The 26,647-nt window shown below is 38.5% G+C and overlaps 2 protein-coding genes across 2 annotated transcripts in view; one reads left to right on the plus strand and one right to left on the minus strand.

Moving 5' to 3' along the window:
• Positions 1-5,363, minus strand: part of PACRG (parkin coregulated) — a gene marked incomplete at its 3' end in the record, with an annotated part of 237,180 nt that extends 231,817 nt beyond the window's left edge. Inside the window, exon 1 of the mRNA XM_080617016.1 lies at positions 5,202-5,363. Within this exon, the coding sequence (XP_080473142.1) occupies positions 5,202-5,348 (147 nt within the window). The 5' untranslated portion in view covers positions 5,349-5,363. The remainder of the gene's footprint in view (positions 1-5,201) is intronic.
• Positions 5,364-6,171: 808 nt separating this feature from the next.
• The window catches only part of PRKN (parkin RBR E3 ubiquitin protein ligase), a gene marked incomplete at both ends in the record, with an annotated part of 739,613 nt that continues 719,137 nt past the window's right edge, over positions 6,172-26,647 (plus strand). The window contains 1 exon segment of the mRNA XM_080615879.1: positions 6,172-6,544. Within this exon segment, the coding sequence (XP_080472005.1) occupies positions 6,172-6,544 (373 nt within the window).

Genomic DNA, 26,647 nt, shown 5'->3' on the forward strand with positions numbered 1-26,647 from the left:
ATCCGACATAAAAAGCTAATGTCACGTTAAATCCCTAGCTATGGGACAGTAAGACAAGCCAGGGCACAATTTATTTTTTCTAAAGATTTAAATGTTGGCCACCAGTCTTTTCTAAGAAAGTATACAGTCATTAGTCTTGAAACAGAAAACTTGGATCATAAAGTATCTCCCCTAATATTATGCAACAAGACTTATAATGTAAGGAAACTAATTCATAGCTCTTGTATTATTTAGACCACTTCTAAAATCTGGTTTGGTGCAGAATATTATGTATTGCCTATGCTTATGACTAATGAAATAGGCATCAAAATGTAAGTTTAAAGAGCTATGCTTCCTCAATATGGTCGTTACACAGGAACGTAACAGTATGCTATGCTTGCTTCAAGGCATGCAAGAGTTCTCATTGCATAGTCATTTCTATAGTGTATTTTATAATATGTTTTAACTTTGTCACACACTGTGCAGAACTTTTGCATTTAGTGCAGGATACAGTTGTTTACTGTAGGCAAGTAATAAAAAGTCTCACATCACAATCCCTCTCTCCCCCCAAACCCCACAACAACCCCCCCCCCCCAAAACTAGTCTGGATCCTAAACAGGCTAACAACATTAGCTTTCAACAACATACTACCACACACTTCTATTATCAACCTGAAAACAAACCTGTGTTCACTCTTGTTATCAAGATCTTTACATCACATGACGGAAACATGGCTGAAGAGTAATTAATTTTTAAAGAAAAACTTTGCTTTCAAATACAAGCACACAAACTGTTAAATGTACATTAAGAAATACCATCACAAATATATGAAAAGCTAAATTATGTTTGCTATCTTACTACAGTTCAGGCAGGTTTTATTATAGCACCAGAATGCTGTTTTGTCAAGTAAGAGGCCAGACTGAGGTTGTATAGAAGGTTTATCTGGCTCTAGAATTGCATTGCTCTCAAGAGCAAGTCCTTTACTTACATGCATCCCCTGTACTTACACACATCAGACACCAAAATGCGCAACTATAATAAGCATAATATTTGTAATGTATCCAGAGTCAGAGTGTAACTATTAAACACCAGACTTCCATAACGCAGTCTATGTGACAGCATATTGGACCTTTATAACTTCATCTTACCTGACACGTATTTTATTTAAGAAAAGAAGTTATAAGAGAGTAGTACATTTTCCAGGAAAAAATATGTAAATATGCTATCAAAATTAAAAACTATGCCAAACTGCTTATATGAACATCAAGTATATCAAGGAATCAGATGTTGCTGGGATGAACCACTCAGTCTTTCACAGTATTTTTTCTACTGCATTGTCCCGAAATTGTATCAATGTACCAACAGTATTGTTTGCTACTATTTTTTGGCTTTGCAGTAATTGTCATTTCAAAATGGCTAAGAAAACTTCATGAAAAAACTAAAACCTTCCTGACCCCTTCAAAGCCTTACCAGATTATTTCAGTTAAACATAGAACAGGCATATGTATTAACTGGAAGTATAAAATGGGAAAAGAAAGAAAACTTCCATTTTTCTGATACAGACTCCAGCCCTCTCTGCCTGCAATAAGGCAACAACTGGCTTCAGCACATCAGCGCATACGTTTGGGGAACACAGCCATACAGCCATAGCAAAACTCATGTTGGGTTAGTGATCATCCAAGTCCCACTCTGGAAAGTGATGTTTAATTCCTCTCCTGTTTTCCCAGCTTTCTTCCACTACTTTCTCCAATGCGAATGCCATTATGCTACCCCTCCTGTCTCTTTCACCCACTTAAAACTTCCAATGTCATTTAAGTTACAGCAGTAACAAGAGGTGACTCTGAGACAAGGGACAGCATCCAGAGGTTGACAGCTACAGACACGGCCTGCTGCTTCAGTTCTTCAAAGCATTCATTGAGTACTCAGCAGCAGTAATCACTGCACACTTGTAAAAGCAGACCATATAAGAATTAGCAGCAGTAGGGATCTCAGCTGTTAAGTATATGTTGCTGCTACCCAAGCACTTACTCAATTGTATTTATAATGTCAACCTTACATTTACAATGTATTTAACTATTACAACCAGAATAATATGATGTTCTACTGGGTAGTTCTAGAGGTGTAGGAAATGCTGACTTTAGATAATTCCCTACACAGCAATTTGACAGCTTAAAATCTTGTTCTGAGACTCTTGTATTAGCTATTTGCTACTTTTTTTATTCTGAATTCCTATGCTTGCAGCCAAACACCTGAAAACTGCCCACTTCGTTTAATGAAATACCAAAGATACCCACATACTCAGACCATAACTTGTATGAAATCTATAAACACTTAAGACCTTTCCTCTCATGTACGTATAAAATTGTCTGCCATTTGCTGTTATATATGTTTCAGTTTGCAAAGTCTAAAAGTTTCATTCCAATTCAAAAATTGACAGAATTCGACAATTATCTCTGTAACTGTCTCCAGTTAGAATACTTTATTCATTAGTTCATAAAAAGTGGTTAGTGGAAGAGTCTTGAAACATCACCGTCACAATGCTTTAAAATCAATTTACATTCATCTCCTTTAGGTATGAAATTTAAAACCTTCCAAGGTATTTTCCTATGTAATGTATCCTGAAATGTCAATCAAAAACATGAAATGGAGTCTAATTGATGATTTATTATCTATTTTAAGCATTATAACTGAATTGCAAAAAAAAGGCTTACTGGAGATTCAAGTGTGCAAGAGATTTTCATACACAAACCAGCACGATTTCTTCATGCTTGAGCATATCAAGCAAATCTTATCACCTTAGCACTGCAACTATGAACAATACCAACTTTTCCCCACATCTGCAAAAACTGAGGGCTGATTTTAAAGTATTTTAATATAACAAGGGCAGTATGATTCAGCCATGTAAGTTACAGCTGGAAAACATAATATGAAACACAAGCTTTCAGAAGACATGGTCTTACGCATTAGTATTTTTCCTGTGTATTCTGCTTTTGCATTGTACTTCAATATGATCATTACAGTAAAAACAAGCATGGAATTGGAAAGGAACGTAACTTTATGAGGGGAAATAAAAGCCTCCTTGCACTTGCACTGAAGTTTTTCATTTTTGGATCTAATGCAACTGAAGTGCCTCATCAATTCAGTTGCATGGTTGTGCACTGGCGCAGAGGAGATACAGGTATGTGGCAGAAGCAAGCAGAATTTAGCAGTCACAACTTCTGTTTACTGTTACTGAACTGTTGGTCAAGCCAGCACTGCCATGAAGAAAAAAAAAAAAAAAAGAGAATCATCTCTTTTTAATCTAGGTTTACCCACTTTAGTTTACTACACAGCAATGCAAATGTTCATACTGTTCAGGAATGAAAACCACACCTTTCAATGCTTAAATGCCTGCAGAATTACTCTGCTGGAACTCAGTTTTGTAACTGATTTTAAATGAATTAAGACCTCAGTGTTGCTAAGAGGTACATTGCCACCCACATAGCTTGCACTGACAACATATTCCCACTTCCACATGCATATGTTAACAGCTGTTGGACCTGATACAGCCTCCTTTGTAGTTGCAAGAGACACAAATGCAAAAGGGGAGACAGAAGCATGCCATTAGGACGGGGAGGAGGGCAGGGCAGAGGAACTTCATGGTAGCAGCAGCTTTGTCTGCCTCAATTCCCAAGACTGCAGTTGGATGCTATTAAACAAGCTGGAGTATTTTTCAGCAGGATCTGACTCTTGATCAGTCAATATTGTATAAATGTGGGCACAATAAGGGGCAGCAGAAATAAACAGCCTGAAACAGGAAGAAGACAGGACTGCCTTCCAGTGCACTGACAGTTTAAATTGACTCATAGTGTTCACTAAAGTATACTCATAGATTGTACAAAATTGCTAAAGTGGGGCAGTTCTTCCAAGATGGACATACTACTGGCCAAGTTGTTTATCAAAACATTCCTTTAACTTGACACCTACTTGCTCCAAAATGTACTGCCTTTGCCAATAAATCAGCTAATATGATAGAAAGGTAAAACCTTTTTCTTTTAAACAATGCTTTAAAAATGCATTAAAATCAGATCAGAAACTGTTACTGCTACAAGATAAATAAAGTCATTTTAGTCACACAATGTGGATGAATATAATGTTGAATCACAAGTTTCAGAATGTAAACAAATCACATTATCTCTATGGTTAGGATAAAAACCTTGCTATGAGTTATTATAAAACAGTAAAGGGTAAGAAAGTCTTTCTCAACACACGTTAGTGACAACGGCTTGAAAGAGGAGTTTAAACAACAGTTGAGAATTCATTCCAATACATACAGACTGTAGACTCCAAAATGAAGGACAGAGGAATGAAAATCTGGAACTGCAATCTAAATAACTTCCTTTTTCTACTTCAAGCACCTTGAACTGTGTCCAAATATAGAAAAATACAGTTGAGGAACTCAAGCATAAGGTGTGCTCATATTAGTTCATAGATTTACATGTCAAATATCTGCATTCTGTACTAGCTGAAACTTTTTTTATTCCTAAAATCTTACAAAAGTAGTCAAATAAAACAACATAAAGCAATTTCAAAGGCCTTTACCCTAGTATTTTCACTTATGTACCTCTAAATTTGTTGGGGCCGTTACTGAAAGTGAAGCTTGCTGGATCAATTCATCTTTGTTCTTTAAACTAACAGTTCGAGAACTAAAGTTTGTTTCCAGTTTAGTGTTCTCCTATATTGAGTGGAAGCTTTTTATTATTTTTAGGCTTATTTTTAAAAGAAATGTATTTGCTAGATCTTAGCTAGCCTATGTGACATTCACATTAAATTTTGTACCACAGCATGCCAGTATATGAAAACACTTTCAAATAATACTACAGTATCATTTAACAGCATTTTGCTAAATGTGAGGTTTGCTAAAAGCAAGCCTTGCACACAGTTCTGCAGGCTGTCAATACAATGGAACATGCATTGCCAATACAAAACACCACAAAAGAGTTGTGGTACCAAATAAATATGCTTGCAGTCTAAGCAACATTTCCACAGGCACAGACAGTTACCTTACAATAATACTTCTGTAAAGCCTGAAGGTAATTACAGCAACCAGCAAACTCCAGATGAAGTTTTAGCAACTCACACACCTTCCTGACATGCTTTATCCTCAGCTCCAACTTGCTTTGCTTCCTGGACACATGACAGCAAAATAATTAACATCAGTTCTATGCTAGCAGCAAACATACCACGGTGTTTTTCATCATGGCTTTAATCGTGAATCCTTCAGAGACCTGCTGCTTGTTTCTCTTCACATGCTGCAGGGGCTCCTGCAGCTGAGAGCTTCTGTCACCTGCGGGCTTTGGGGGGCCTGAGCCCTCTTTCTCCTCTACCATCTCCCCACCTGCCTCCACCACGGCGAGATGGAAAACGCAGACTGGAAAGCAAAGAAACAAACATCAACGCCACGGACTCACTAAGTTAGAAAAAGCAATAGATCTGCCTTTGTTCCCTTGCCAAGCAGCGACACTCTCCTACATCCCCCTTCCCGCGCTTTCTCTGCCCCTAACGGGACTCCCCTCCTGCGTCCTCAGTCCCCTTCGGCACCGGCACTCGTCCATTCCCGACCCTCCATCTCCACCGCCACCTGCTCATTCCGACCTGCCTCTCCCTCACCCTACCTCACTTCACTGCCGCGGCTCCCGTACCGGCATCGGGCGGCGGCCGTCACAGGCCACCGGCTGCCACTGGCGGTAGCACGCGCCGCCGGCCTTGCGACCGTCACTAGGCAACGCGTCAACAACCCGCCGCCTCTGCCGGCGGACGCCACGCACGCGGGGGCGAGTACGGGGTTAACCACAGACACCCCAATGACAACGCTCCTCCCACGCTGCCTAGCAGCAGGTGCACCCAAAAAGCGAGACGACTCGACAGCAATTAACACGAAGTAATTAACACGGGAGGGGTGGGAGTGGTAATGTGAGGAGAAACTGCCGGTGTGAAGAAGCGAGAACTACGTTACCCAGGGGGCCCTGGGCTTTGTGCGCATGCCTCCGGCTGTGTCCCTCTCCCCCCGCGCCGCTCGCGCGGCCGGCAGGGGTGCATGTGCACGCGTGCGGCGTGCGTGTATGTACGTGAGGGTGCGCGCGCGCCTCCCCTTCCATGCCCTGCCGTCCTCCGCCGCCATCGCCGCCATGATAGGTGAGTGAGCGAGCCCGGATGAAGTACCGCCCTTTCCTGCCCGCCCCTTTGCCGCCGAAGCTGCGGGCGCATTGGCCCCCGGCGGCGGCTTGGGCTGTCTTGCATCCCCTTGGTCCAGGTCGGAGTGTCCGGCCGTGCCGCCTCCCTGATGCCTCAGTGGGGTGGGCCGCCTGGGACCACGCTGCGGGAGGCGGGGGATGCCTGCTGCTCGCGGTTCCCGGGGGTCGCCGGCTGCGCGGTGGCCTCAGCATCTTATTTCGTTACCGCCCCTCTGGTGAAAGCGCTTGGTGCGCTTGGCAGGGCGCGCAGAGAGCGCGGGGTCAAAGTGTTGAGGTGTCAGTACTCTCCTTTACCCCTGTGGTGGGGATGACCCGTCAGCAGCATGCCCAGGGTTAGTGACTGAGGTCGTTTTAAAGTTGTTTTTTATTGCCTCTCCGTTGTAAATATTGCTGGGTAGGGTTTATGTGGTCTGTGGTGGTTTTTTGTCCTTGCCTTGTATACGTACGTGGTGTTGGTCTTTCACAGTACTTGCTGGGAGTGCTCTGAAAAAGCAATTTAAGCCTAGTCATGTTGGACGTTTGACCCTTCGGTCCTTGATTTGGCTTCTGTACCATCTCTAATGCTCATATGACACATGAATGAGTTGTTTCAGAAGTGGGGTTTTTAATCTTGTTTATAAGATCAATGTGTACCTGGGGAATCCCACAAATCACGGGATCCATTTCATAGTCCTGGCATCTTGTGACACATTTCATCTTGCTTTCACTTTCTCATTTCTGTGGATTATTTAAAGTAAAAGCTGTAAAATGTAAAATATGTGCTTGTATTTCAAGAACTCCTTGCTTTCCTCAGACTTGCTGTTTCACCTTGAGAGTATTATAGTTGCTGTATGTATAAGACCTGATCAAATTGAAAAACATGCATTTGTTGTTGAAATATTTATTGTTTTTTATAATAAACATCACAAAAGTGACCAAGAATCCTATGGATCTTTCAACTAGACATAATATTATTGAATTATATGTGTATGAATGCAAGTATTTAGGAAATGTTCTTTTTCTTTCGGTTTTATAACAGCTAAAAAAAAAGTGAAAAGAAGTTATGTATATGGTATTTCAGTCTGTCTATTTATGTAACTGGTCTCTTTCTAATGGGATCTTATTCAGTTTTCTTGTTAAATGGACCTTTTTTTATGTAACAAAGAATATTTTAAATTAAGAGCTTGGCTTAAGAAAAGCACAGAGGGTCAGGTATTCTACCATCTTTCATCTTGCAGTGTTGTCTCTGCTGACTTGACACCTTCCTATAGTATATAAAATTATTCTGCAAGTAATAGAAGAGCCGACAAGGAGAGGTGCCATGCTTGACCACGTGCTCACCAACAGGGAAGGGCTGGTTGGAAATGTGACGCTTCAGGGCAGCCTTGGTTGTAGCGATCATGCGATGGTCAAGTTTGAGATCCTCAGGACAGTGAGAAGAGCATGCAGCAAACTCACTGCCCTGGGCTTCAAGAGAGCAGACTTTGGCCTCTTCAGGAAGCTGCTTAGTAAGGTTCCATGGGATACAGCCCTAGAGGGCAGGGGGGCCCAAGACTGTTGGTTGATATTCAAGGATCACCTACTGCAAGCTCAGGAGTGCTGCATCCCAACTAGAAAGAAGTGCAGCAGGAGGGCCAGGAGACTTCCTTGGATGGATAAGGAGCTGCTGAGGAAACTTTGAGGGGGAAAAAAGAGGCTTATAGAAGGTGGAAGCAAGGACAGGCGGCCTGGGAAGAATACAGGGATGTTGTCCAGGAAGCTAGGGCCCAGGTTAGGAAAGCTAAGGCTCAGTTAGAATTAAACTTGGCCAGGGATGTGAAAGGTAACAGGAAGGGATTCTACAATTACATTGCAAATAAAAGACAGACTAGGGACAAGGTGGGCCCTCTCCAGAAGCTATAAGGAGAGCTGGCTACCCTGGATTTGGAGGAGACTGAGGTTCTTAATGACTTCTTTGCCTCGGTCTTCACTGGCAAATGCTCTGACCAAAACACCCAAGTCTTGGAAGGCAGATGGAGGGATTGTGAGAATAAAGACCCTAGGGCTACTGTAGGAAAGGACCTGGTTCGAGACCATCTTAAGAACCTGAACATGGACAAGTCCATGGGACCTGATGAAATCCATCTGCAGGTCCTGAAGGAGCTGGTGAATGAAGTTGCTAAGCCACTGGCCATCATATTTGAAAAATTGTGGCAATCAGGTGAAGTTCCCGATGAGTGGAAAAAGGGAAATATAACCCCCATTTTCAAGAAGGGGAAAATGGATGACCTGGGGAATTACAGACCAGTCAGTCTCACCTCTGTGCCTGGCAAAATCTTGGAGCAGATTCTCCTGGAAGGCATGCTAAGGCACATGAAAAACAAGGAGGTGCTTGGTGACAGCCAGCATGGCTTCACTAAGGGGAAATCCTGCCTGACCAATTTGATGGCTTTCTATGATGGGGCTACAGAACTGAGGGACAGGGGTAGAGCAGTTGACGTCATCTGCCTGCACTTGTGCAAAGTGTTCGACACTGTCCCACATGACATCCTTGTCTCTAAATTGGAGAGACATCAATTTGATAGTTGGACCACTTGGTGGATAAAGAACTGGCTGAATGGCTGCACGCCAGGAGTTGTGGTCAATGGCTCGATGTCCAGCTGGAGACCAGTAACGAGTGGTGTCCCTCAGGGATTGGTGTTGGGACTGGTCTTGTTCAACATCTTTGTCGGTGACATGGACAGGGGGATTGAGTGCGGCCTCAGCAAGTTTGCCAATGACACCAAGCTGTGTGGTTCGGTTGATATGCCGGAGGGAAGGGATGCCATCAAGAGGGACCTCGACATGCTTGTGAGGTGGGCTGATGCCAACCTTACGAAGTTTAACCATGACAAGTGCAAGGTCCTCCACCTGGGTCGGAGAAATCCCAGGCACAGCTACAGGTTGGGCAGAGAAGAGATTCAGAGCAGCCCTGCAGAGAAGGACTTGGGGGTGTTGGTCAATGAGAAAATGAACATGAGCCGGCTTCAGTGTGTGCTCGCAGCCCAGAAAGCCACCAGTGTCCTGGGCTGCATCAAGAGGAGCGTGACCAGCAGGTCGAAGGAGGTGATCCTGGCCCTCTACTCTGCTCTCGTGAGACCTCACTTGGAGTATTGTGTGCAGTTCTGGTGTCCTCAACATAAAAAGGACATGGAACTGTTGGAACAAGTCCAGAGGAGGGCCACGAGGATGATCAGGGGAGTGGAGCACCTCCTGTATGAAGAGAGGCTGAGAAAGTTGGGGCTGTTGAGCCTGGAGAAGAGAAGGCTGCATGGAGACCTCATAGCAGCCTTCCAGTATCTGAAGGGGGCCTATAATGATGCTAGGGAGGGACTCTTGATTAGGGACTGTAGTTATAGGACAAAGGGTATTGGGTTAAAAACAGGGGAAGTTCAGGTTAGATAGAAGGAAGAAGTTGTTTACTGTGAGGGTGGTGAGGCACTGGAATGGGTTGCCCAGGGAGGTTGTGAATGCTCCATCCCCGGCGGTGTTTAAGGCCAGGTTGGACAGAGCCTTAGGTGGCATGGTTTAGTGTGAGGTGTCCCTGCCCGTGGCAGGGAGGTTGGAACTGGATGAACTGAAGTTCCTTTCCAACCCTAACTATTCTATGATTCTATACATGTTTTTACAGAACTGCAGTGTGTGTTTGATTTTGAATGCTTTTGAAAAGTTGAGTGTACATAAGAGACTGCCCATGTGGTTACGAGTTGATACCTCTGGCCCTCATCCTAAATTCTAAATGTTTACTTACAGCTCATAAAGATAATATTTATGTGTCTGAGGAAGTATAATTTCATTTTAACTGTGGCAGATGGAAATGTTTGTGAATATTAATTATGAAATTAGTTGCATATTTATAAACACAGCTTTACATGAGTTGCAACCTTAAATGATTTAAGTAGCAACCTGTTGGGGGAAGTAGGAAAGGAAAAATCCGACCCTGGAGATGTAAGAATTGCCTTTAAACTATACGATACAGAGAGTCTGATTTCCTGCTTTCTCAGAGGTCTTCTCTAAACATTTTTGAGTTAGGAATGACATGGTGATATTTGGAGCAGGAGAGGAAGGGTGAGATAATTTGTGTAATCTGTGTGCAGTTTTTTGACCCGAGTATTTAAAGAATTATCTTATGAAGGACATGGCATATTTTTCAAAATGTTTTAGTGTCATATTTTTGGAAATGCTTTATGTCCTCCTGGGTCTTTGTGCCAAGGAATTCTATAATATAATTATGCAATACATGACAATTCCTTTAATTGATTTATAATTTCCCATCACTTTCTTTTTGTGTTCCTTAGTTCTTGCGCTGTGAAATAGGAAGAATAAACCTGACTAACGTGTTAGTATTGCTGTTTGCTGTTTTTTCTTACTTTTTCTTATTCATCTCTGCTTTTATTTTTTGTCCAGTGAAAGAGGTGGACCTTTCTACTCCATATTCTTCTAAGTGTTTGACTGTGCTCATGGTTCTTTTTTGAACTTTCGCTCTGCTGGAACTTTTTAAGATATTTTGCTGTGTCAGATCTTTCTCTGTAGCACTTACTGCTCCAGAAGAGGTTAGACAATTGACTTTATCACTGGCTTTTAATAATCTTCATATGATTTTCCATCCTGCTTGTTATTACATTCTCCTGCCTTGTTAGATTTTTGTTGACTGAACAGAGATTTGTTGAGAAAGATTTGCTTATAAATGAATCTCTGAGTGCTAGCATATTACCTGAAGAAAAAAAAAAAAAAAATGCTTATTTTCAGTAAGGGGTTATTCCTGGAGGAAGGCCTTCAAAATATGTAACTATTTATTTTCATCTGTGTGAAATCCACATTTAGAATATTGCAACATCAACTTAATTATGTTGCAGTCCACTTGTGTAGAAATTCTGTGGACAAATTTATCTGGAAAGTCCATGGCAGCTGCCACTTGCATGGCATTGCAGTGAGTTCATGAGTGCTTCTGGGTTTTTAATTTTTGGGTTTATCTTTGAAAGTATTTATGAAGGTAAATGGTAAAGATGACTGTTGCTTTTATAAATGTTTTTAGAAGATTGTTCTCTAATGGGCTTCACTTCTAAGTGAAGTTGCCAGAATGATTCCTCAGTGGTTTTTTTCATTTATGAGTATATTGGTTTTTTTTTTACATTTAGAGTTTATTTATATTGCTTTCTGCTTGGCTCTTCCGTGAAGGACTTTGGGGAGACTTCTATATAGAAATTAATTTAATTTTATTTTAATAATTAAAAATAATTGTACAAAAGGAGTGTTTAAGTTGGTGTTTTTCATTTTGAATAGAGAATGCTATATGTCTATATTCTGACTGATGCAAATAGGAATCCTTGGGTAAATTACTGACCTTTGAGGAGCCATATTCATTCTGCTTTCCATATTTATAACAGAGCTACAAATTAAATGAGCTCAATATCAGCTGCTTGAAGGACCTGTGTCACACTTACTGTCTTTTGTCAGCCAGTTCTCAAAGGAGTTTGCTATGGATGAAAGCATTTCTGTGGACAACTTCTGTAGTGCCTTTTACCTCAAGCTTACAAGACTTCCATGTATATCCAGATTTGTGCCTTTTTGTTGGCACTTCCTATTCCCTTGTTTTTTCCTGTGTTCACATTTTCTTAGTGGCTTCCTTCTGCTTCAGGCAGAAAATAATCTGTAAAGGCAAAAAATAATCCAGAAGAAGTAGTTTCCTTTTAACCTGGATCTGTTCCCTGAGCTGATTCACAATGTGGTGACACAGAAGTTACAAGGGTGTAACTGAAGGAGCATTGCTTCATTGTTTCATTGCTTGACTGTAAAGTGCTGAGTCATATGCAGAAGTGGTGGTGAATAGTGCAGTTGAGCGCTGCCTAAAGGAGAACATTCCAGTGCCTTTGCTTCCCTCTTACTTCCCAACCCTGTATTCACTGAGCTGACACGGATATTCGGATGTTCATTTGACTCCAGAGAGAGCTAGTTACTGACCTGGGTTGTGAAAACCCCCACTTATTTAAGGGTGTGGGAGGTGTTTTAGTTTGTTTTCATTGACCCAACATTCATTCACCTGACACATGTTTACTACTGCATCTGCTGAGAACTGGTGGTGGTGCAAGGAGAGTGGCAACACGTTCTGTAGTTTTTGATAGGTATTACAGGAGGGTGAAAAAAAAAAAATTAATAAAACTGAATTTTAAGGAATATACTGGGGCAACTCTTGGAATTTTTTTTGAAGTTTCTCAAAGAGCAAAAATATGGGGGAAGACCCCAAACTGTGTTAAAAATTTAGGAGATGGGCTCTAGATAGTTAACAATGGTAGGTGAGCATTTCTGTAGTGAATGCGAGGTGAAAGTAGTAGTAGAAACAGGTTGCAAAGGGCTTTGACAATGAAATGTGATTCATACAGCAGTAATCAAGTTAAGTGAGAATGGGAGCCTAGGAGAAAGTTTTAGCTATCTGAATGACTAATCACTCTTCTGTGTTGCACTTTTTTTCAGTGTGTCAGTAATCTTTCTGCATAAGTATTTCTATTTCTCATTGTTATGAATATAATCTTAAGGAAGCAAAGTGACAAACTTTCAGAATTTCTCTGAATGAAATGAGACTAGAAAATAATGGTGCCAATCTAGCAACCAAAAGAAAAGTGTTTTAGGAATTGTCTATTAGATATTTTTAGGATCTCATGTTGCGATTTTTTTTTTTTTTTCTTCCCCTTTTGTTGTTGTCATCTTGGCGTTCGATTTTGCTTATGTGATGCCATGGATAGATCCCCTACAATGCGTACTTTTCACTGGAATGATGGCTTGAGTTGAGGGTCACTGTTACACTTGTGTCATGAACATGTGCTATAATCTTTCTAATAGTTAATTTGATCAAACAAAACCTAAATCTCTGAACATCAAATATTCCTCACATTTCATATGCATTACTTGCTTTGCTGGAGTTGTTTTGAGCCTCTTTTTCTTCTGCTGAGGTAACTTTATTGTAGTGTATATCGAGAACTGCATCATGAAACATTGTGTATGGATTTGTATTGCTTTAGTTATTTTCCTACATAATGCTTTGTAATTACTTTATCAGCAATATTTTAAAAAGTTAGTATCATGAAATAGGTTATGGTCAAAAGACATCTAGTTTCTGTAAGATATATGTGAGCATTCTGGATTTCTTTGTTCCTTGAAGAGAAATTAGAAGACTTTTTGCTTGGATTTCTTTTTGAAGGAAAAGTAACAAAGTGGGGAGGAAAGAGGGTTGATTGCGTTGGTTTGTTTCATTTTTAATGACCACAGAATAGCAGTATTGTAATATCAAGACACATTAAAGACTGACCAAGCAGTGGCTACGATATTCTCATGAAGTTTTCTGAGCCTTTTGGATAGGGCCCTACAGCTATAGATCTGGCAGTTTTCAAAAATCATTTCTCATTGCCAAAAGCCCCATCCTTTTCTATATTATTTGGTTACCTAGTGATATATCTGTAAAGAGAATAATAAGTGGGCATACACATATGTTAAGATTTCACTCTGTATTGTGCTAAATTCTTGTTGTAATAGTTTTGTGACTTCTGCTGTAGCTGAATCAGTCATTAAAAGGTTTTGCTACCATTTCTTTTTCCTCATGCTACTCCCTCCCATTCTCTGATGCCATCTGTACATCCTGTCTCTTTCCTGTCTGGCCATAATATTAATTTGACTGTTGAACTAGTTCAGTTTGCTATTGTAGCAAAAATCCTGCCCATTTTCACTGGATATCATCCTCAAAGAAGGGCCCAGTGAACATCAAAGTTGGCTCAAGATAAGTGGAAAATGCAATAGGAGATAGCAAAAATGGGACTAAGTAATTTTATCAGGGTGCTTTTTGATCTGTTTAGTCCTTTGGCATCTTCACTGTCAGTTGTCGTAGGGTATGTTTAGCTCCTGCTGATGTTGGGAACATATCCACAGGTGACAAAGGATTACACAGTCCTTTGGACAAAAGGCATTATAAAGGAGGAGATTATATTTAAACTCCTATTTCTTTATCTGAGTAGCAAATAAAGATAAACCAAGAAAAAAACTTTTGTATCGGGAAGGATAAATTTTTTGGCTAAGTGATGTGTAAATGTAGTATCGGTTGCCAAAACATTTAGTCCAGTCTGTGAGATGAGAATAAAATGAAGAATTTAAAATTCCACTTATTCCCACAAAAGATTAGGAGAACACCTATGCTAGCAAAATAGAAAAATATTAAAAAATACTTTGGAAAGCTTAACAGCAAATGTTGCTGCTTGAAAGTCCCTGCCAAAGTAATGACTGTGGCTTTTGTAGGTACATTGAAAGCGGGAGACATTATTGGATTCTGTTTTGATAACACTGTCTCAAGAGGTGGAGTAGCCTTCTTAATTGGAAACATATGTATCGCTGTCTACTGAAATAAATCAATTGCACTACCATACACTGTGTCATGGTGTCATGGTACTGTCAGCTGTGTAAGTGCTCAGATCACAGAAGCAAACAATGCCAAGAATGGTGCAAGTTTATTTAGTAGAAGCCCAAGGGAGAGTGAAACCATTAGTGGGAACATTGTTCTTTGCCAAACAGATTTATGTAAAACAGATACAATTAATTCTTTCCAATAATTTTTTTTTTTTTTTTTTTTTGTGATGCACTCTGTGGGTATTGTTGGACTGAAAATCAACTTTTGACACAAAATATAGCCAATTACGTTAGAAGTTTTCCATTAAAAGAAATAAAAAATGGAAATGTGCAGCTGTATACCCAGAATTCAGAGTGCTACTACAAAGGTTGGTTTGGAGATAATTAGCAGGCAAGCTTTAATTATACAGTCGTCAGTTGTTTCACAATACGTGGTTTCTCGCTTCTGAACTACAGTGTGTGGTGTCTTGCAAGTGTTTGCATTTAAGAGGATTTGATAGTCATAAAGTTACTAAATTTTAGTATGGTAAATTATGGTCTTTAAAATCTAATATTTCAGTTTCCAAATGTTGTATCTTAGGCCTCTCCCAGTTCCTTTGTATTTTGACCAGTGCAAAAGAAGTAGAAAAATAGATGACCTTACAAAATAGGGATAAAAATCCATCAGCTTTATCTTACATAGAAGAATTCATCAGTACCCTCTTGTACGTTTTATTCTTGATGCGGGACAAGATGGGGAATTCATTGCTGTGTATTTTTTGAGGCAGACTTATTATGTTGTATTACTTTTCCCAATAAGCATGTGCATGTCTACATTAGTATTGTGGAAGTTTGACCCAGGAAAAATTGTAGCACAGAAATTGTTCTTTGAGGCGTATGAAAATTTCTAAGAGATTTACCATGTAATCATGAAATAGCTATTAAAAGACAAGGGATGAGAGGAATAATTTGAGTTCTCTCCCACCATTAGTGAAATACTAAATTTGAGTTCAGTGATCTTAAGGGTAGAAATTAATGGACAATTAATTGTGAGACTGGCTTTTATTTCATACCCTTCAGCTATTTGTGTGGTGGTAGCTGTTATTTGTGCTGGTAAACATGCATCTCTTCTGAATAAAGCAGTCTGATTAATGAATTCTTATGAATTCAGCCAAAAGATTGCAGTAAATAGTCACAATTATAATGTGTTAAGTACATGATAGCTTTACATAGTACCTTTCAGTGATGACTTCTTTTACAGTGGCTACATGTTTATCATGGTTAAGCCACAAAATCTTCAGCAATTCATTCTAAATATTTCACAATGTCTTCCAAAAGAAGTGGCATTGTAAATTATATGTTTCAGGGAAATTAACCACGTTAACTGTTTTTCTGCTTTGTAATCTCCAAGCAGTTACAGTAAATTTTTACAGCAAAAGCTCTGTCTTGGACTTTGGAACCCTTTGAGGCTGCTTGCAGAAATTAATGCATCTATTCATGCTAACAGTCTCAATGGAGGAAAGTTTTTGAACTTTAAAATAGTTTAAAGCTTTCATCCTCTCTGGTGACCTGTGAAATTGTGATATTATATGCCATTATTTTCTTCTCCATTTATCTTTGGAGTGGGGTGGGGGAAACAGTGACACACATATCGAAAAGGAATAGTGGGCCATTGCCAGTTAGATGTCTCCAAAATGAATTATCTGGATTCTGCATACAGTTTTTAACCCACACCTCTCAGCTTTATTCCAGTTATGATTGCTAAGGAAGACTGATGATTTCCTATACTTTGCTGGTTTGAGCTAAGTTGAAATGATGAAAGGAAGCTGGTTATCAAATCAACGATCTCAAGAATTTTAGTTTCTGTATATGTCTTCCATTTAAGTTCTGTATAAGTTCTTCCGTTCTGTATTATTTGTCCCTATAGCATAGATCTTTTGGTAAGAAAATAGCAGATATTTTCATGTGCTTTATTGTATGCTTTTGGAAATTCTTTTCACATTGTCTCATGATTTGAGGTCACAGTTCGTCTTTGCCTCCAAGCTCTAAGCCTAAACCCCTCTACTGGGAGGGCACACAATCCTCACGAGTATATTAAAGAAAAGCATTTACAAGTTGATTTGATTTATTGTTTAAGAGCTTCAGAAGCTGGTAAAGATGAATGAAGATATTAATTGAGGAAAGAACTTGTCATTCGATGACAGTTTAAAGGACAGCAAGGTTATACTGTATTAATGTGCAGGAAATGAAAGCACGGCTTTTTAGAGAGCAGTTGCTATCAAAAGGTGTTGGTTGTACTGTTATTTGTGGAGGTGATATGAACAGTACATTAATTATCAGAAGAGTTAGACATCCTCATTTGCTTTAGTTTATCTGTGAAAACTTATTCATTTGATTACAAATGTCTGAATTTTTTTTGTGCACTACCTAAAACAGTAGGCATACATACTGAACTTGCTTATGATGACATAGATAAGCACTGAAGCAAATTAACTTATGTTTGCAATTTTTTTGTGATACATAAAAACACAAAAAAACAAATAAAGCAAACTTGTTTATGCAGAAAAGATACAGTTGGTTTTGTCCATCACTGTTTTGGCAAACAGTATGAGTATTACTTTGTTAAAAGAGTGAGGCTTTTCTCATGACATAGTTCCACTACTTCATTTTGTTTGTTTTTCCCAATATTCTCCTGTTGTTTGTGGTGCCGTTTTCTGTATCTTTTGTTCAGCATTTCTAAATATTTTGCTTAGTGGTGAATTTCCCCTCTTAGTTCATTGATTTCCCTAGTGAATTCAGGCAATAGAACTGTATTGTGTCAGACCTAATATATCAGACTTTGTAACTTTTAAGTGTATAGAGCAAAGGACATTTAGTTGAATTCAGGAGAGTAAGAATCACAAGAAACTCAAATATCTGGGCTTTTCAAGATGACTCTGTGAGCTGTTTCTCTAAGACACCCTTTCAGTGGAAATATTAGCACTGCTTGAATTATCAGTGGAAATATTAGCACTGCTTGAATTTTTCACTTCAAACAGTATTCAGCTGCTTTTTGTCTTAGACATTTTCTTTGTGTTTTTTTTCTCTTTTAAATATGCCAATCCTGTAACTTTCTGGTTATGTGCTTGGAGGTCATGGAAAAAGTATTTTCCATTTTCTTCACTGGTGTTAAATAAAGGGACTATGGATGATGGAAACGAAAGTGGTTCATATTGAACATCGTATTACATCTCTGGCATATGGTTCTCCTTTCAATTTAATTTTTTTTTATGAGATTAAATATTTTGGTACATTTATGTTTGCATTTCTTCCCTTTTGTGAGACAGTGTCCTCTGTAGAATACTTTCAGTGGAAGCATATGTTCAGGACTTCAAAGTAATTACGCTATTACTAAAACCTTCATAATCAGATTACTGAAACTAAATGTTGAAAAAATTTGATTTTCTTTTATGCAATCATATCAATTTAATTCCAGTCTACTGTCTGCCTGATTGAAGAAACATGGCAGGTCAAAGTCAAAGACTGTTTAGAACGTCTGCCTGGTAGTACAGGCTAAAGAACAAAAGAGAGCTTAGAGCAGTTTTTAGTCTGAGAGGGCAAGATTAAAGATGTATATAGATAGATATATTGCCCATTTTAATGATAAATTTTTAGCTGTAGGTATCTCTGCTTGGCAAACTGGATGGGTATAACTGAAGCATAAGATTGCCCCTGTACGTTAATTGACCCTCTTTCTCTGACGTAATAGGCTTAGTATGTATCTGAGCTACTTTGTTTACAAAATACTACATTTACTAGCTTTATTTTTTTCATTCTGTGAGAATAAATTTGCTGTTGTGATCAAATGGTTGTAACCTATGGTGGAAAAGCTGTTGATTGCCAGGAACAGTTTTCAGGTCTACAGTCCAAAATACTGATTAAAAATTAGAAGAACCCCACCTTTTCATTTTGCTGTGACACAGTTAGGGCACAAGACTTCAAAAATTTAGTCAGATTTGCAAGAAGACAGCAAGAACAGGAACTATACCTAATCTCCCTTCTGTATTTTTTGCAGCTCATCTGGAAAATATGGTCTCTTTTAAGAACATGAAACATCGTCTTAATGGTCTCAAACCAAAAGGTTATGTCTGTTATGGTTTTACCAGGCCTTAGGTGTAGCAGTCTGTTGACATGATACATATTTTTATTTCAAGCTGTATGAAGCTACAGGCAGCTTTGTGTTGAGTACTTTGCCTTACTGTACATAATTTTAAGGTATTTTATTGATACTAACTCTTTACTATTGTTTGAGATCTAGCTTTAGCCTGGTGTATGCTTTATGTGAGCAGATGGAGTTTTGAGGCAGATAAATTCTAAAATCGGTTAATGATTAATGTGAATTTTTAAATTTTCTGAGTTTTTCTTTTCATAAGTCTACTTTTCATTCTTCTTGCCCTCATTGTACACAACAAAATAGCAGATGAAGCTGAAAAGTTTCTTTTACAGTACTTTTAACAATTCCCAGCAGAATTCTCTTGTTGGAAGCAAATATCCCATCTGGTTTACTCTTTTAACACAGCAAAACTACTTAGTGAGTTGTGTGGTGGAACCTAGCTGAATTCCACACAATGAGGCTCTTGGCCCTAAGCAAGATGAGCACAATCTGTTTCCCATATTTCTAATAAAGGAAAAGAAGAGTTTCTTAGTTTGCTTCTTTGTTGCATTATGTTTACTTTTTATGCCTTCCTTTCTTAGAATAGCTGCTTTCCTGCTGTTCTCCATTCTTTCCTCCTTTCTCCCCCTCACTACAGGTAAAATGAAAATGCATTACAGCCTTATAAAAGTACTGAACGCTGCTCTGAAATAACATTAAAACTCAGATTTTTGAAGTGTAGCACTCTGCTTTGGCCACATCAATCTCATTAAACAGCTGAAGCTTAAGGGATGCACTTCAAGAGCTGTTTCTGTTGCCTTACTTGTTCTGCAAATAAATACCAGACTTGAGTAACCTGTACTAAAATCAATGGGAACTGCGCAGCTGATCCCAGCACTGCTCTGAAAGTTTACCTGTGCTCTCTGAATTCAGTTGATTGCTTCAGTCCATAACTTTATTCTTCTATTTCTACCTGAAGATTCTTGAGAATTATATATACTTACCGCAGGTTGATTTGACTGCAGTGTTTGCGCTTAGGTGTTATAAAACTGCACCTCCGAATTAATCTCTGAATTAAATTTGCTATTTTTTGTTATTAATATGAAGATAAGAATAATTGCACATTAAAAAGTAAGCATCAGATACTAACATTCTCGTTAGCACCACACAGTTAATGTAACATTATGTCAAATCAGTGAACACCTGCTGTATGTCCACATACATTGGGTTCTTCGCCACGTGCCCTGACTGCAGGACATGTAACCTGCATTAAAGTGAGCAGGTTGTTTTGTGACATGAGCTTTGTAAAATCATGTCACAAGCACATTTAGGGTTTGTTTTTTTTTTTTTTTTTCTTACTTGTGTAAGGGTTTGCATTCAAAATGCCAGGTAATACTCAAATACTAGTAAATAAAACAGCTGTCAGCATCGGCCACTGTATCCCCTGCATACCAGAGAACAGAAATGCATGTCATGTATTTCAATGTTTTTTTCTTTTGTCTGGGAAAGTAATTTGTCAAATGAAGTGCTCAGCCCTTTGTCCCTCCATACAGTACAGAAGAAACCATCTTTCATGGACTGCTGTGGCCCACAGTAGGCTTTGTCTTGTTAAGCAAAAGAACATGGACTTGCTTTAAATTGTTTCTAGGTAGTTGATCAAGATTTTACAGGATCAGAAGTCAACAGCAATGGGCATCTGACTACCTGCACAAACATGACTCAAAAGTCTGAAGATTTGGGTATGATTAGCAGATCTAGTTCTCACTGCAAAGAAAAACCCACCCATGTGCTACAAAAGCAGCTTTCACACTGGATCCTTGTCATAGACTTGTGAGTCTTAGAGCAGCATGGCCTCATCTGTGGTGAGAATGTTGTTCACTTGCTTTGCTGAAGACGCAAAATAGGGAAGATTTAGAATAGACATTATGAAGAAGCTTTTTACTGTGAGGGTGGTGGGGCATTGGAACAGGTTACCTCAAAATCTGTGGTTGCCCCATTCTTGGCAGTATTCAAGGTCAGGTTGGACGGGGCTTTGAGCAACCTGGAATTCAGATGTTTCTCACGATGCATTCTACTTCTGAAAGCCTGGCATTTCCCTAGTTTTATCTGACAGTGATAATAGTTCCAACATATGGTTTCCATTCCTGATTTTCCAATAGTGAGAAATCAGCATTTCTCTTTATTGTAAGTAAAATGGAAAAAAATAAAGCATCCTCCATGGGCGATAGAGGAACTATTGATATAATTCTGTTAAGGAGCTAAGATGTCCTTACATATTGCTATGTGGAATGAGTATTCAGTATCAATTTCCATTTCATTTAAAATTTGTTATTTTAGAACTGTTCATAAAACCAGTTTCCTAAACTCAGAGAAAGCAGACAGCCAGCTGTAAACCAATTTAGGATGCAATTGCCACACACACACAAAAATCATATAGTTGATTTCATATGAATACAGCTTTTGAAATCTTATTTCATTTCTAGACATGAATATGATTAAGGCAGCCCTTTGAGGACGAAGAGCTGTGTGCACAAGGAGGAATTTTGATTTACTTTGTCATTTGTGCACATGTTGGGTTTGAGATACAAAATCAAGAAATGTTTTTCTTTGTTCATTTTATCTACATGAAACTGTTGTGCACATCTACTTGCTGTGTATCATTACTAGGGAAGTAGACTTTGTTAACAGTGATGGCATAGTCATATAAGACAATGCTGACTTCTTCAGAAGGAAAGTTTGGGTTGCTTTTATTGGGTCTTAGCTGGATTTAGACATCAAGGAGAAATAACTGACTTCTTGAGAAGGCTTGGCAACTGTTTGTACCATAAGGCAGTAATGAAATTCTGTTTGGCCTTGGGGTTTAGTGTCAGGAAGGACAACCTTCCTAGGCTAATACACTACTGAACAGGGAGGGAATGAGAAGTATTGGGGAAATATGTATTGCGTAGATAGCCTGACCCTCCTTGTTTTCTGCAGTATAATCCGAACAGATTTGTTTAAAATTTGCCTTTGCTTAGTATATAGGTAATGTGTATGTAGAATGCTTGATACAGGCAATACAGACAGTCTCTTCTTGTACATCAAAAGCATAGCAGTAAAACAGTCCTACGTACTCTGAGGCTTTGCCCTTTTAGCCTTTATCTGTGCTAGACGCTCATTGTTATAGCAAGTTTCAAATACTGTAACTACTTCTCCAAAAAGTCAGACCCGAGCATTTGAAAATTATAATGGCAGATGAGGAAGGCCAGATCAAAGCCTATTTAAGCCTAGAGATGGAGATGGGTCGAAACTGTTTGCTGGAGGTGAAAAGCAATAACAAGCTTCCTGGTGCTTTCTAGCTTTCTTTTCATTCACCATTCATACCATTTTGATAGTGATATTTAAAAAAATAAAATTTTTCCTGCCTGCTTTTTCCTGTTTCCAGCACTCTTCCACAGGCTGTGTGGCCATTGTGGCTGTTCTTTCCCTTTATTTGAATTAAGTGGTGAAGGTCTGGTGAGTTGGAGCTTCATGTGGAGGCTTATGGGGGTCCGATGTTTTACATAAAATTAGCACTGTTGAGCATTTTGAGTTCTCAAAGGTGTATATTTACAAGAATTTTATATAAGCAATGGCTCTGCCATCCTTTTGTGGCAACATAGGAGTTTATAGCTTCTTATGAGGGAGTAACCTCATATGAAGATATTAATCAGTTATAATTCATGCATAGCAGACAGGTCTGTGATTCTTTTGAACCTATGTAATTAGGAGTTTTGCATTTGGCTATGTCTGAAGTCCAGCTTCTTTCTACAAATCTCATCTTAAAGATTTTTACAGTATTTCTGGAACTTAAACAGATGACTGAGAAGGTGCAGTCTCTTATGCTGCATGAACGACTTAAAGTATTGATGATATATACTTGGGACTTTTGTCTTTTTCTCAAACTGTCCTAGATAAAAAATTCTCAGTAAGTATTTCAGTAATATGTGCTTCTGAAAATCAGTGTTTTAAGTTATTAGTTAGAAGCCTGAAGTTAGTATCAACTTTTTTTTTTATTTTATTGTTTGTTGGTTGGTTTGTTGTTTTTTTTTTTTCCTTTAAATTACAGCTGTTCTTGGTTTTTTTTAACCCTTCCTTTAGAGGATTAAATTGCCCAAATGTGTGTGAGTACAATACTCTTCAGCAATTACCAGTCACACTGATTGGTCTCCTGAGTTCTTCAAGCAGAACATCCTGTTTTATTTTTTTAATTCATATCTACAAGTGTGGGCCAGATGGGAGAGTATTGGTTGTAGTAGGTGTTTGTCTTCAAAGCCCAGAAGATAAGTTTTGTAGGAAAACAACAAAAACATCAAAACTTAGTGACAAGTACTTGTATTAAACTATCTCCCCACCCCCCCATATGAGCACACATAGATACGGACTGTCGTAAAGCTGAGCATACAGACAGTTCTTTCAATGTTATGGATTAGGTTTTTGTCCTATCCAACTGGCTCCAAGGTCGTCTTTTTTCATTTCCTTTGTGACACCAGTGTAAAAGATAGCATAAAGCCTACATTAAGTAACATTATTGCTCATACAAGTTAAATCCTGCAGTAGTGTAGTAGCAGATTAAAAAAAGTGTTGGGGGAAGGAGGGGAGAAGGCAGTTGAAACACTAATGGTGTTTTGTTACTTAAAAGAATCTAAGATGGATTTCTAACTTCCATACAACTAAAAGTTTGTAATGTCTAGGTCATTAATTTACTCAAGGAGCAGACTAAGCTGTTGGAGTGCGCTTGCCTTCCTTCCACACCAGAATTAACGAACTCTGTGAGGATAAATATGGGTTTTTTCCATGGTGTTTTACTGAAGTGTCAAAATTAATTTTATTCCATTGAGTAAATAAAAAAAAAATATAGTTTGAGTGTCTGATCCCTACCTTAATGTGCTTATATGGAATACCATTTTTTTCTGAATCTGTCCATCTACTTAGTGTTGTGTATTGTAGTCAAATGTTAGCAATTGCTATAATACTGTATGAGCCATCTAGTCTGTGACCATGAGGAATGAAGACTTGTGTTCTTTATTTATGTAATTGGTGTTGATTGTAACTGCTTTACTAGTAAGCGTTTTTTTTACCTATAGTATTCTAATTCATAAAGTATTCAAATAAGTATTCTAATTAATAAAGTTTTTTCATCATAGGTATGTTTCATGGGATATGCTTTATTTAATCCTTAATTAAAGTAAAATATTCGTGTTAAAGGGGTCTGTATCAGAGTGATGAGAGCATTAATACCTCTGCGGTGTAGCTAAATGTGTGGAAATTTGACATTTCAAATCTGCATATAATCAAGATTTCATGAGATAGAAGGAATTTTATCAGTTTTACCAGTCTATTAAATTAATATCAGTTTTAGAATGGGGTGTAGAATGCTGGATTTAGCCTGAAAATCATAAGATTTTAAATTCTTTAGGGCTTTCAGTATCCCCAGGTTCATGGTAGGCTTATTTTCATGTTCATGGTAACACTGTTTGTCTGACTTTCCCTGTTACATTGTTTAAATAAGCATGATGCCTTAAGAGTAATGCCCCTGTAGTGAACTAAGGAAGTTGACATGAATTATTAATAACAAGCCGAGTTTAATGTGGTTTTATAGCCCCTGAAGGAGTTGGAATTGTGTACTCTGTAAAACCATTCAGTTCACCTGATCTTGACAAACTGGAAGCATCAAAACATACTCCTACTTGTTAACACTAAACAGGGGGAAAGGTGACTTGGGAATGCATCAATATTTAGCCTTCTTGTAGAATTTGAACATTATAATGGTGAATAGTGTTCCATAAGTAACTGTCTTCTATCTTTGTGCTTTAATGCAGTCAGCTAATACTTTCCTGTGAAGTTAACCTTTACAGCTTCATTTCTATTTCACTGAAAAGAAAAATGGCAAGTATGTGATACTGAATCTATTGTTTATGCTGATAATATGCTATGAGTTAAAAATGTTCTCTGTAGCAATATGGTAGGTAGCAAAAAAACCCCAATGAGTTCAAAAACCCATATTGTCTTAACAGTAGATAAACCAAGCTAAATTTGTTTTATAAATGCATTAAGAGTTCCAGAATTGGTGGCATATGCAAAACTTGTGTTGACATTTTAAAGAACTGATAAAAAATGCTTGTTTCCAGAACATTACCTTTGAAATGACTGTTCAAAATGAGATTTGTAATATATTAATATTTGGAAATATGTTCATCTTTCTCAATTAGGTTTATTTTTCTTCATTTGTCCGTTAACTACTTATTTTAAAAGCATAATAATCTTTAATATCCAGCCTGAATTTGGCTAGTTTACCACTGGTCACCAGAAAGCGTAACTGAAGAGTCTGTGTATTTAGCATATACCTTTCTTTTAACATATACCTTTCTTTTAGCATATAGCCTTACCTACAGTGAAGATGGTACTGGGCAGTACCCATCCCAACAGTGCAAATTTGTAAAACCTCTGTTTAGTTTCCTCATAAGAAGCAGAATATTTCACTTTATGTGCATTGGTTAATGTTACTTGTAGTGACTGTTGACTGTAAATTACCATTCTTACAGCTATGCTGTGAATGAAATGGTGATTTTACTGCAAGAGCTCTCTTCTTAAACTACTTAAATTTTGATAATTTAAAATGAAGTAGTTTATAATCTTTTCAGAGTGAGCAGTTAATTCACCAGCCTTGCTGGAATTTCTATTCTGTCTGGTTTTATAGTACCATGCAATTTCTGGTTCTCAAAAGCTATATTAGTTTTCCATTGACTTGAAATTACTCCTCTATTTACAAACATGCTGAAACTTACAAGATACAAATCAACAGTAGTTCAAACGGAGGAAAATAATTAATTGAAAAAAATAAGTTACCCTTTATGTAGTATAGGTAGGGTTTTTTAGTTTTTCTATCTTGGTCGTTTTTTAGGCTTTTCTTCTCAATGTACAAGAATTTTCTTTTGGTAAACTGATACATGAACTATCTCTATACAATTCTACTTTGGTACTTTCAGCATGTACATTTGTTCTTAAGAGGTTGCTGTCTGGCCTAGTTTGACTTTGTTTTTAGGCTGAGTAAATTCTAATGAGATTCATTGGTTATTACAGGGTGGTGTAATAATTTGCAAAATAGCTGTAGATCTTAAGACTCCCCAACTTCTTTCATTACTGTTGGTTTGTCTAATTGGAGCAAAATACATGTCAGTCCATTTCAGTGCAAAAGAACTTAAATTTGCTGTTTTCTGCAGCTGGGTTTTAGACTCCTCTCCAGGCTCTGGAAGATGAGATCTGGCCAACAGTGTGGCACTTCAGAGGTTAGTTACTCCGTGCAGCAGTCAACAATGTCCTTATGCCAGGGGCTACTGCCCTCGAGCATAGTCAGCAGAACAAGTATCATGTTTAAAAGCTCTTTTTAGCTACTCCAGTCCATGGATGGCATCACCTAGAAGATTATCTCCTCTGAGTTGAAGTGGTCCATGGCAACATGTGAAAATGTGGCATGGTTAGGAAGGAGCTCCTGGTAGAACACTAAAGCACAGGGAAGTATGCAAGAGCTGGAAGCAGGGGCAGGTGATACAGAATGAACAGAGACACTGAACATGCAAGGAAAGCTTTAGGAAAACAGAAGCCTCACTGGAGTTGAATCTGTCTGGGGATATGAGGGGTAAAAAGATGGGAGTCTGCAGGTGTGTCAACCACAGAAGAAAATCTATGGGAAAGGAGGATGCAAAAATGCATCTCCTCTGTTAACCATTGCATAGTATTGATGCTCAGCAAAGAAACTAAATAGCTCCAGGAAAGTAGTGTCTTAAGCTGTACCTGTGTGCTCAATAAATGCAAATCATATCTCTTATCCAAGCAAGTAATTTTATATTTCTCTGCACTGAGAGGATGTCCTGGGTTCAGCAGTAGCAGTCATTTTTTCTACTGGTGCAGTGCTGCGTTT

This window comes from Psittacula echo (genome assembly GCF_963264785.1).
Source record: "Psittacula echo genome assembly, chromosome: 4".
In the NCBI taxonomy this organism is placed as follows: Eukaryota; Metazoa; Chordata; class Aves; order Psittaciformes; family Psittacidae; genus Psittacula; species Psittacula echo.